General features: G+C 36.2%; 1 protein-coding gene across 1 annotated transcript in view; it reads right to left on the bottom strand.

Annotated features, from left to right (window-relative positions):
* LOC131688909 (organic cation transporter protein) overlaps window positions 1-12,301 on the bottom strand; it is a 76,991-nt gene that overhangs the window by 22,535 nt on the left and 42,155 nt on the right. Inside the window, exon 3 of the mRNA XM_058973528.1 lies at window positions 9,082-9,340. Coding sequence (XP_058829511.1) covers window positions 9,082-9,340 — 259 coding nt within the window. The remainder of the gene's footprint in view (window positions 1-9,081; window positions 9,341-12,301) is intronic.

The following is a 12,301-nucleotide window of genomic DNA, read 5'->3' as shown; positions in this document are numbered from 1 at the left end:
CTTCCCACTACGCCAAGAAGACGCTGGAGTACCCTGAGCAGAAAAAGATACCGTACGTGCCGAAAGAAAAGAAACGTGTCCAGCTTGCCCCAGTGCCTTGCCATTGAGGATTTTTTCGGTTCCCTCAGTGCCCTAGTGTACAAAAATAATTGGCGGGACAAGAATACGAAGCAGTTGACCAACAGGATCCAGAATCGTATCCGGAAGGTGGACGTCAGTGCCGTCCGGCGCTCTTGTGAGAGCATCGCGACTAAGGGCTGATCAGGGCCCCTTCTCCAATATTCATTGACGTTTTTTAAAGGATAAACATTATGTTTTTCATAAAAAATACTGAATTCGTCGATTTTTTTTTCTTTTTTTCAGGGTGAAAACTAGACACGTTTTCATGACATGTCACATTTTTTCATCTACGACATTCAGTCCTTGTTGATAAAAACATTTTGTACTAATTAGTTAATTCGCCGAGGAATATGAAGTCATTGCATCGAGATAGCGAAGATGGCCAACGGATAGATAACAGTAACGGAGACCACTGCAACCCCTAATATTCCTGAATATCGAAAATGGTAGCTTCCGTGATCAGTTCGACCAGGAGCGCGAAGTTGTTGGTGACGGACGCAGACTTCCTCAAGTTATCACAGCAAATTATTGGAAAAATGCCTTTGAAGGACGAATTAAAGGTATTGTTTCAGGATATTTGCCTGACCTCTCCAACAATCAAGCAATAAGGTAAATCCCTGAATAACGTCTCCGGTAGCGGGAACGGTTTGAGTGCTGACGTTCAATATTGGATGAAGAAGGGTACGACGAGCGTTGCGGACAATCTAGTGAGATTCTTCTTTTTGTATTTATAATTTTCACTTTCGTGGATGTATTTCATGGAATGGTTTCACTCAAATCCAAATGATTAATTGTGCCTATAGCAGGTGTGCGGCTCATGCATGTTTGTGTTCGTCATAAGTGCCGTTTCTAGACAAAACGAAGATTTGATAATGAACACAGAAAGTAATTGAGGTACGCCTATCTGTTGTAGATACAGGTCGAGTAGTGAAATTTAAAGGAGATCTAAACATCATTTTTAGAGCGAGTAAAGGCGCTTAACAGCCAGGGCAAGGTGTAAATACCCATGTCCCATCCCAAAGGACCAAAGGAGTGACATCAACCTTCTTAGCAAAGTCACTCCCAACGATTTATCATATCCCCTTCAAACGGAAACGGTTGGTACGGTTGTCCTCGTTTCTTCCTCCTTTAAGTTTCAAAACGATTCGTCATTCAAATCATTCATTAATTGAATAATTTGATTGCCGTTTAATTTTGAAACATCTTTAAACCAAACTCTGCACAGTAGGCCTGGCCGGCTTAATATTTGCGACATATGAAAATATGTTTCAAATATTAATATTGACAAGAAAAACACTATAGAATAACTGTAGTGTTTTCCAGGATGCTTTTTAATACTGAACACAGGGTTAGAATAGAATAGAATAGAAAAATATTGAATCCGTCGATTTTTTTTGTTTTTTAACTACATGACTGAAAAAATTCTCATTTTTTATTGAACACCCGGTTATATGAAATCTCCGGACCATGGTGATGATGCTTCATGAGTTGACACTAGCAACATTACCGCAGTATTACCAGACCAAGCAAGGTTTTATTGAACATAGTAAATTATAACGACTCAATTTTCATTCTACATTGTGCACGATCTACATTGAAAATCTAGCCCAGTAGATAGGTTGCGACTGTCGAGCTACAATTTCAAGGATTCAATTAATGTCGTTATTTGAATCAAGATTACATACTATTGCCATTTACGGAGAAGGTGCAAAAATAACCTCCCAGCCGATAGACATCTGCTTTTTAACTCGTAACTAGTTTCACGTTATGAGATAGGTATTGAGGTATACCTGTTAGTAGCAAAGTGTGACAGCAGAAAGGTTCGTATGTGACATGCTTACTGTATGACTTGAACCGGTTCCTAGTCCCATATGATCGAATTAGTTAATTAGGCGAATTTTGTTTATAGTAGTAGAAGGTATACATTCTGCTGTGGTCTATTACGATTGTGTAGTTCCTTGTTTTGTGAGTAATCAAACAGTCGCAAATAAACACGGCAGAATTTACATTAGGAGCCAGTTTTTCACAAACGTGTCACTGCTCGTATTGATGCGTACCGATTTTGATGAAACTTTTAACGTTTATTTATGCCTATGGTGGATGTAGAGCTTCCATTTCCCGATGGTTTTCAGCTTCCCGGGATTCGGGAAATAAATAATAAATTTCCCGGGAAATCTCGGGAATACAGTAGAAAAATAAAAAGGTGAATGTTTCTCTTAAAAACAAAAGAATAAATTGAAATGTTTTCAAACCCGTTTGATTGCATGTATATCTGCCCCAAAGCAGTTGTCAGAAGATGGCGATTTGGTGGCCTACACATCATTCAATCATTTGATAACTCGTCAATAAGTTTACGCAAAACTTTTACTTGGCGGTATGTATAGCCTAAATTTTGGTAATTACGATTACGATTGAGACGATATACTAAACGCAGCTGCTGGAGCTACTGTCCAAAATTGGAATTGTACGGATACGATGGAGTGTGATCAATTTAATGCAAAGCACCTTCTTTGGTAATTTTGAATGAAAAGATTCAGCTGCTTCTTGGTAGTGTGCAGTTACTTCCGATCAAAAGAGGAAAGTTTATACATGGAATCCATTTCCGTCACAGTAGGATCAGCATCATTTCGAGTTAAGTGTGAATCAAAATCAAGCAGATAATGAACGAACTGTGCAGCGATGGATGAAGCCTATTACATATCGATTTCCTGTTACGGACAAGTATCTGGATTGCTTGATCGTATCCCTTCAAAAATCCTGCCTGCATCCTTGAAAGCATTCAAAGAGTTCGGATGCGCAGGATATTGGACAGATACAACGTTATGTATCTCTTTTCATGCATCCAAAAATTTACAGATATTACAGTTACAGTATAACAAAAAACCTATTTTAATCCACCTAGCGGTGCAATTGTGCCTTTCTCAATCATGAATCACGAGAATGTGTGCGTTGTTTATATTCATTAAAAGAGTTCGAGTTCTAAAATTTTGAAAAAAAACAGCCACGGTAATATTGAACTGAAAAAAGGTGCGAAATCGGCAAAGTCCCAAAAAGTCGATTTTTACATAAAATTTTTTTTCGAGATAACATAAAATCTCGACGTTTCATGCATTTTAAAGATGTTTGGCATCAAAAATACGAATTCGATTTCTGAAATTTCATGGGGTCCCCCCTTTGAAAAAAAAATTTGAGTTCTGGCTTATATGGGAATTTCATATGTGACCGGTCGATTTAGTCTATATTTCCGGACCCATATAAGCGATCCGTACGAAATTTTATAGACATCTGATGGGATATTATAGCTATCATTTGGAACTAAGTTTGTGAAAATCGGCCCAACCATTTCAGGGAAACTGATGTGAGTTCGTAAATTTTGAAAGATGGCCGCTTTTCCCGGGCACTTCCGGAACCGTCTATGGTGGTCAATGTAGTCAACGAAAGTTTGGTTGGCCGTCGGTGACCTAGAACAACAAATTTAAGTTGTTTGAGAGACATTTTAGCGAAATTTTTACCTTTTTTGCTTTCATCGGAGTATCGGTTTGAATCACAATTTGCTATGTGATCGCACGCCACAACCTGTAACTCCGGAACCGGAAGTCGGATCGGGATGAAATTAAATAGCCATTTACGGGGACGCAATACCTTTCATTTGAGGCCAAGTTTAGTCGAATCGGTCTAGCCATCTCCGAGAAACCGATGTGACTGTTATTCTGAATTTAGATACTTCCGCAGGGGCTTCCGGAACCGAGGATGGTGGCCAATGTGGCCAAATAGACTTTGAATGGATGTTAGTGACCTAATACTACAAATCGAAGCAGTTGTGGTCATATTTTGGAAAAATTTTCACCTTTATACATTCATTGCAGAATTTATTAAAATCGACATTTTCTGCGAGTTCGTACTTATCACCCTGTAATTCCGGAACCGGAAGTTGGATCCATTAGAAATTCAATAGCAGCCTATGGGAATGTTGCACCTTTAATTTGAGACTAAGTTTGTCAAAATCGGTTCAGCCATCTCTGAGAAAAATGAGTGACATTTTTGGTCACATACACACACACATACACACACACACATACATACATACACACATACATACACACACACAGACATTTGCCGAACTCGACGAACTGAATCGAATGGTATATGTCACTCGGCCCTCCGGGCCTCCGTTAAAAAGTCGGTTTTCAGAGCAATTGCAATACCTTTCTATTGAGAAAGGCAAAAAGACGAAATATGCATTCGATGAACTGACCAAATATTTCTGCAGACGTTCTAGAAACATTCCTTATTTTAAATAGCGTTTGCGTTAAGCATGATATCACTACAAACCATCCCAAGTTTTGAAACAAACACGCATCGATTTTTTAAGAAAGTAACGCAATTTCCATTACTAATTTGATTGCAAGCCCTTTCATTCAAGATCTAACTATTAAAATAAACTTTTAAAAGAATTGTTAAAAATCTGATCAATCGGTTCATCGGTGGCAGAGATATCGTTCGCATCACTAACGCTATTATAAGGAAATGGTTCGGTATAAAGGCCGGCAAATTAATCCATTTTTGAATGAAAATTTTAATGAATGCAACATTCTTTAGCAGTGTTTTGGGTATGGCGTAGACTATATACCTAAAAAAATCACGAAAACATCAGTGAGCCTAAAGATATATAGTCCATTGATCTGCAAATCAGTTGGAAAAACACAATCTGCATTCACTACTCACTCCAAATATTTGCCGGTAAAGATATTTCCTACAGAATTTCATTTGGAGAATCTAAGTCTTATGGAATAAATCAAAAATCTGTTTTTCCCGGGATTCCCGAATCCCGGGAATGAGAAAACACAATTTCTCGGGAATCGGGAATCCCAGGAAATCCAAAAATCCCGGGATTCCCGGGAACTTAATTCCCGGGATGGAAGCTCTGGATGTACTATTGGTCATTCGATATTTTCGAGTTCGACTTGGTTGTACAAAACCTAAATTTGAGATCCCACGAATTCAATAACAAAAAAAATTTAAATGGATTTTGATGTTTCGAATTCACCTCGTAAGCAAGTTAGTAACTATTTAGAGCTAGTTAGACGCTAAATGCAAACCTAACACCAAATAGGCACCAATTGTACAGTACATTTAAGCTGCTCGCGCAAGTCAAGGAAAAAGTATACATCGTTTTAGATTTCTTATAAAAGAAATGTGTCGATTTCGCTCAAACTTCAAATCCGCGCAAACGTGAGGACTTATTGACTTTCCACGTACTAAAGCTGTACGGTTCACTAATAACAAAGAAAACAGGTTTTCGCTGGCTGCCCGTAAGTGAAAGGCACAATTGAATGTTGCGTACACGAGATCCGACGGACAATCAATAATATTTTTTTAATTTTGTCTTACACATTGTAAATATATAAAAGACCCACGACTCCGTTAAGCTACCGCTATAAGCAGTATCGAATAAACGAATTAAAAAAAATCATCTACACTATTGTGCATTTAGACATCACTTAGTACGGAAAGTAGTACTAATTAATGATAAATACGGATATAATTAATCACGGTCATCCTCCTACTACACATTGGAATAAAGAAATCAAATCTATCTAGTTCATGTGCTATGCATATCTTCAGAAATAGTTCAGCAAAGCAATTAATCGCCTTTCTAGCTGTCAGTGTTTGTAACGAATTAATAATACTGAATGTACGCTAATTGGCAGGGATCAAACGCAACCCTTACAGTTTACACCGCTCCATGGCGAATGCAAAGTGATTTAATAAAAACAAATCAAATAAACGCAACGACTAACCGATTTCCTAATACGAATTGATTTAGCACCACAGGGAACATGCGGAATAAGGCAAACTATGTTTCTGGCGGCTGACGACGGTACGAGTTAACACAGTGTACAACATGAGCTACTTGCCTTCCTCTCGATCATCCTACAAAGCGGTGGATACTTTATGATGGCAGAGTGATAATCTTATATCAATACCTATCGTATGTTTTAACTTACTATCTTTATCAATCGATTAATTGAAAGCAATTTAATCTCGCTCAACCATAATGCTCGATTGTAAGGTTACAGTACGCGCATCGCCCTAAACCACTTGATATGCATTGCAGTGTAGATTGATAGATCAACACAGCAGAAACAATGAAGCACGTTCAATCAGCCATTCTTTCCAGAATGCGTCGTTTTATGTTAATGAATGTCTTCGAATGGAAGTGGTTTGTCACCTTATTTTCGCAACGCAAGTAGAACAGAGGCATTACATGCTATAACGCGAACGGTTGCATTAGCTTCACTACCATGAGCAACTTCACCTTCCGGCACGCGGGTGCCCTATATTTAAAAACCCGAGCAATCGCGTCGAGTACAATGCCCTACACATATTCTAGAACCTTATATCTTAGGCGGATGGAGTTTGATTTCCAAAAAATATAGGTCAATGGGTTGATATTACTTTGACGGTAATATTTCGGTTTCGTTGTTACCATTTTAAAATCATTTGGCGCCATAAGAAATAAAAACATTCTTATATTAAATATGAAGAATTGTAATTTTCTACCCACTTTCTTTCTAATTTCATGTATTTGTACTGTGTTTGATTGTTTTGATACTGGCTGTAAGCTGAAAAATCGAATGAAAACATAGATCAAACTTTATAGGTTTTCTTAGACATTTGTGAAAATTAGAAACATTAAAAATTGTATGCCTAAATGACATTTTTTTTGCATTTATCATAACACAAAATTTGAGTAAACTATGAATTTCAATTGGCTCATGTAAAATCAACACCATGATTTAAAATTCTAACATAGTTGTTAAAACCAATATAGAAGATTGAATCAAGCGTTTCTGGTAGCAACATTTTACTCGATGTTGATTTCCATTGAGTTTGTGGCATGCACCTGCTATGCTGTTGTGAGCTCTTTAAGTGTTGCACAGTTTTGGGATGATTTGAAGGAAAACATCAAACGCTTATGCCAATGATGCAAATTTGTTCTACGACCTCATTAAGAAAAAATATAAGTGTGGGTCCACGTGGACTATTTCTATACCCCCACCCCCCTCTCAAAGGACAAGCGTGGACTTTTTCGTACCCCCTACCCTCTTCCAAAGTGTCCACGTGGTATATGGATGGCCCCTACTGTGTGTACCTACATTGAACCCGTATGCAGCCGGCACCGTACTTTACTTTACAGGTTTCTCCGGCATGAAAGACCAAACATTTTCCACAGTCAATAAAATTATTTTAACTCAAGCGCGAATTTTTAAGAGAGCGTAAGCATTTCTTCGTGCATTAATTTCAAAAATTTTTTGTTCGGGTACTCTATTTTATACAGCAAAACTATCTGAGAACGCGTTACAGGAAATGAATATTTCTTCACGAAAAAAATATATGCTGAAAAATGTTCTCATTTTTCAAAGAACAAACATTTACGTTGAAAAATTAAATTGTGAAAAAAAACCATGTTTTTTAATTTTTTATATTTTGTCAACAAAAATCAAAAGAGAAAAGAGATATTTTGATTGTGATTTCATGATGGAGAACTAATCCGTAAAAAAGTTTTCCTAACAATAACTATATACATGTTTTTAAATTTCATACTAATTGACATACAAAACCGTAATTTTATTACAGAATATAATTCTAAGTAACTTTTTTTTTGTAAAAATGTAAAAAAAATCTAAGTAACATTTTTTATCAAAATGCATTTAATAAAAATCTTCCAAAATGCGATAGTTTTCGAGATATTTGGAATTTTGCTCTAACAAAAACAATTAATTCGTGTAATTATCCTCTTTTTAAAATATATTACTTTACTCCATCATAAAATGTCAACAATCAGAGGTTTATCGTTTTAAAGACGTAGTAGAAACTTTTTCAGTGTATTTGAATATTGAAGATTTCAAAAAAAATTTTCAATTTTTAAAATACTTTCATATTTCATATTATTTGCGCTCGAAAATACAATAGTCTTTTCGAATATTATTCTAAACGCTATTTTAAAACAAAAAGTTCATAACAAAAATTTTCTGAAATTTAATAGTTCTCGAGATATTTTCGATTTTGTTTTAACAGAACAATTATTTTCTTTTATCACGACCTTTTCATAAGTTTTTCGCGTTTCTCCATCAACAACAACAACAGGTTTTTCAAAATGCATATAACATTTCCTGTAATTTTCTTTTTAACATCAAGGCGATATTGTAAACCATTTGAAAGCTCCATGAAAACAACCAAAATATGATTCATCTGTATAGTTTAATCATCAGATCCTATGGTTCAATAATATTTTGATTGTTTTTGTATAGCTTTCAAATGGTTTACAATACTTGATTTCAATGTGAAAGTTACAGGAAATGTTATGGGCCTTTTGAAAAACCTTTTGTTGTTGATGGAGAAACGAGAATAACTTATGAAAAGGTCATAATAAAACAAAATAATTGTGCTGTTAAAACAAAATTTAAAATATCTCGAGAACTACTACATTTCATGAGCATTTTGATTTAAAATTTAAAATATTCAAAAAGAAAATTGTATTTTTGACTGCAAGTAGTATGAATTACAAAAATATGTCAAAAGTTGTTAGGAAAACTTCTTTAGCTACGGGAGAAGAAGTTAAGAAAACTCACTCCCTTGGGCTTTTTTCTCACAAGTAATATAATTGAATAACTGAATATCTCACATTGAAACACTTTTTAATTGGCTGTTACACGGGTGCCCTTGTCGGCCTGTTAAAACTGTGTTTTGTTGGACACACAACGGTTTGAGTACCGAATGCACCGCCTTCAGTGATTTGGAACTTTCTTAAAGATTTCATTACTAACAAGAATGTTAAAAAAAATTAATCAAACCTTTTCGGACGTCAATCAAAAGAAATAATAATAATATTACATCCGATACTAGAAATCGGTAGTAATTTAGATCCGCTCCAGAGCGTGAAGTAAGCTTACTCACCCAAAATGTACATCATCGTGAAGCAGTTGTCGAAGGCAAACCCGACCAGGAATCGGCAGAAAGCAAACTGCCAAAAGTTACCGACAAAAGCGGTTGCCACACCGGCTGCGAATCCTATCACATTGCAACCGGCCAGTGCTGGAATTCGGCCGTACCGATCGGCGATCCAGCCAAACAGAAGCCCACCCACGATGGCACCTACGAAGAAGATTGATTGTGATAGCGTGCCCAGGTACTCGTTCTCGCAGACCCATTCGAACTGGAAAGTGAAAGAAAATTCAAAAAATTAGTTTACTTCTATGTTGGCGCTTATTATCTAGTATCTAACTATGAATCTGTAAAATCGACATTATTGATTTTTATGGTAAAATGTTAACCTCGGCAAAAGGTCGAAAGTAGAATATTTTAGTGTGTGCGTGTGTGTTTCATGAAGATCGCTAGCGTTGCTGTCGCTCGGGTTGCTGACGGTTGCGGTATATCCTATTCAGAACTATAGACATTCTTAGTAATAGATCCGTGGATGCAAAAACCGCCGTATTTGCAACTAGAAAAATGAGCATGTTAAATTGGCATCACTCAAAAATGTGTTTACTTGTTTTCAAGCATTTGTTATAAGACAAATCAGTTTTATGAGGTATATATGAATCAAGAGAGAAATTATTCGCTTGATACTGAGCAAAACAAACATTAAACTTAAGATATTAAAATAAACAATAAAATTAGCAATACATAGTAGACGAAATAGAGCAGCGGTAAAATACTTTTTAATCAGTGGAGGTCCGGACCTTCTCCGATTTTTTTTTACTTATTGAGAAATTTCAATTTTTTATTAGTTTTAAACTCAACATTATTCCAAACCAAATTTGACCAACAAAGCTGATATTCATTAAATAAGGTTATTACGTATTACGAATTGAGCAGCTTTCATTTTGAAACCAAAACTTAGACCCCTCCCGAATTTTTTTTTCTGGATCCGCTTCTGCTTTCTATGCAGTTAGATAAAATACAATGAATATATTTCTCAATAACATTGTAAAATACAAATAAGGCAGGCCCGCAGCCAGAATTTTGTTTCTTGAGGGGCTTTAAAAAAAATATTGCATAAATCTTTTCATTCTGATGACTTGAGATAGTCACTAAGTCTGAATGAAGTTTTGAAAGGACTTAATGAAAACAATTCCAAATCTATGACAATAGAAACTAAAAATCCTAAAAACATCATAATATGTTTTTATGATGAGCAAAGCGAAAAACATATTGCCGGCTTACGGAAGTTACGAGTTTTTCAGTTAATCCTCAAAACATGTAAAGGCGGAGTTGAACAGCTGGGCGAAAAAAATTAAAAATATTTTTTTCTCGCCAAATCGTTTGACATGGTTTTTTTCTGGTGTGAACATCGCGAAAACATGTCTAGTTTTTGTGCGCACACACCGATGGATGTCTGTGACCTCAATATCCGTTTTGCAGTATATTTTCCAGATGATCCCATTGGATCGACACAGACATGTAGAAACTAACTGGTGTTTGAAGCGACAGATGTGCTCGCGTCGAAATGGAAAGATAATGATCAGTCAGGAATATTAATCAACAATGGTTGGTTCGATTAACTGGATTCCAGAATTCCCACAATCAGTCCTAGTGTGTCCAGAAAAAATGTAGATGACTACAAATGTAACTTAATTGTTCATTGATCGTCGCGTGGATTTAATTTCAGGTGGCGCATGACAGTAATGTTCCCACAAACAAGTGGTCTGAAGAGCCCGATTCCACGAATCTCGGGCCTGGTTGGAAATTTTCCGAAAGTATTTGGATAATTTAAAATGCGTATTATTCATTGATCATTATCATATTTGGTGTTATTTGACATGACATTACAGTAATATTTAGGTGAAAATATTTTAGATGAGTTGCGCTTTACGGATATGTTTCCTCTAGAATGTTCTATGGAATCGGTCTAAGGATGTCCCAAAAATTCTCGAATGCGATCAGGAATGGAATCTAGAGAATGCTACAGTACCCTCATGTATTAGATGCGTGAACTACGAAGTTTGATATGGCACTCGGCGGACACCCTCTGCACTGTCTCCTGGCACCGCACCGCTTTGATACTATATCATTGCGTTTTGGAACTTGACCTTCTGTTTCAACAGACTTCGTAGCCAATTCTTAGTTTATAGGACAGTTACAGGGCTAGTGCTATGATCACTACAAATCCTTCCTGGATGCGTTTCGCACATACAAAGAATCGTTAATGAGACCAGCGTCTTATCCTCTTAACCGTCAAAGCAGGGATCATTTCTAGGTTGCCTAAACTAGCTAATATGTCTCCAAATTATTTAAGACATTTATGATTTTCATTTATACTCAGGTTATGATAAGGCGCACTTCGAGCTATCATATATGTATGGGTAACGAACATGATATACTATCATATAGATATATGGGAAAGGAACATGATCTACTGACAGGCCTACAGGATTTCTTTACAAAGTCGGTTTTCTGACCTGATCAACAAGTATAGTTGATAAATTTTGAAGAATTTGCCTACATTTTAAAATGATAAGTAGTTAGCTTGAAGACGCATTTTTTACGCGTGTAGTTTCAAGCTAGTACACAACCAAATTTCAATTCTGCGGTAAAGTTTTACTGTAAAATAAATTACCAATAATTCTCATTTTTTTGGAAAACTTTAAGATTTGTGATAATTTTCCAATTGAATTGTACCATCGCACGCAAAATAATGTTTTTTCTCGTTTCCATAAAATTTTCAACTTTTAACTCAAATATCATTTTATATAATAATTTCAACAAGTAGATAATGTTTTTATATGATAGGTGGAAATGTTTTGAAGAGGTCTTAGTGGGGTTGACAACACAAAATCGTGTATTGTAATTTTTACAGCTATTCTGCTGAACTCCGCCAAACGACAAGGTTGGGCAGCAGAGGGTTAACTTTTTTCAAGACCAACCTTGGCCTAGCAGATCAGAGCCCCAACCAGAAAGGATTCTTGGTGATCAATAGGTTAAAATGTAAATTTCAATTATTTAATCATCGCAAGGAAACTGCCTAGAATTTGATATGACTAAATGCTAAACCGAACTGAGCGCCATATTTTTTCTAGTATTTTTCAGTTTGTCTTCACATCTCGCCCTGAGCAAAAGCAAAAAATCGTCCCGCGCAAGTGAAACAGTCAATTCTACCTAAAAATCAATCGGTGCC

Source organism: Topomyia yanbarensis, chromosome 3 (assembly GCF_030247195.1).
Source record: "Topomyia yanbarensis strain Yona2022 chromosome 3, ASM3024719v1, whole genome shotgun sequence".
In the NCBI taxonomy this organism is placed as follows: domain Eukaryota; kingdom Metazoa; phylum Arthropoda; class Insecta; order Diptera; family Culicidae; genus Topomyia; species Topomyia yanbarensis.
Note: the sequence above shows the minus strand (reverse complement) of the source record. Positions and strands in the feature narration are given on the sequence as shown.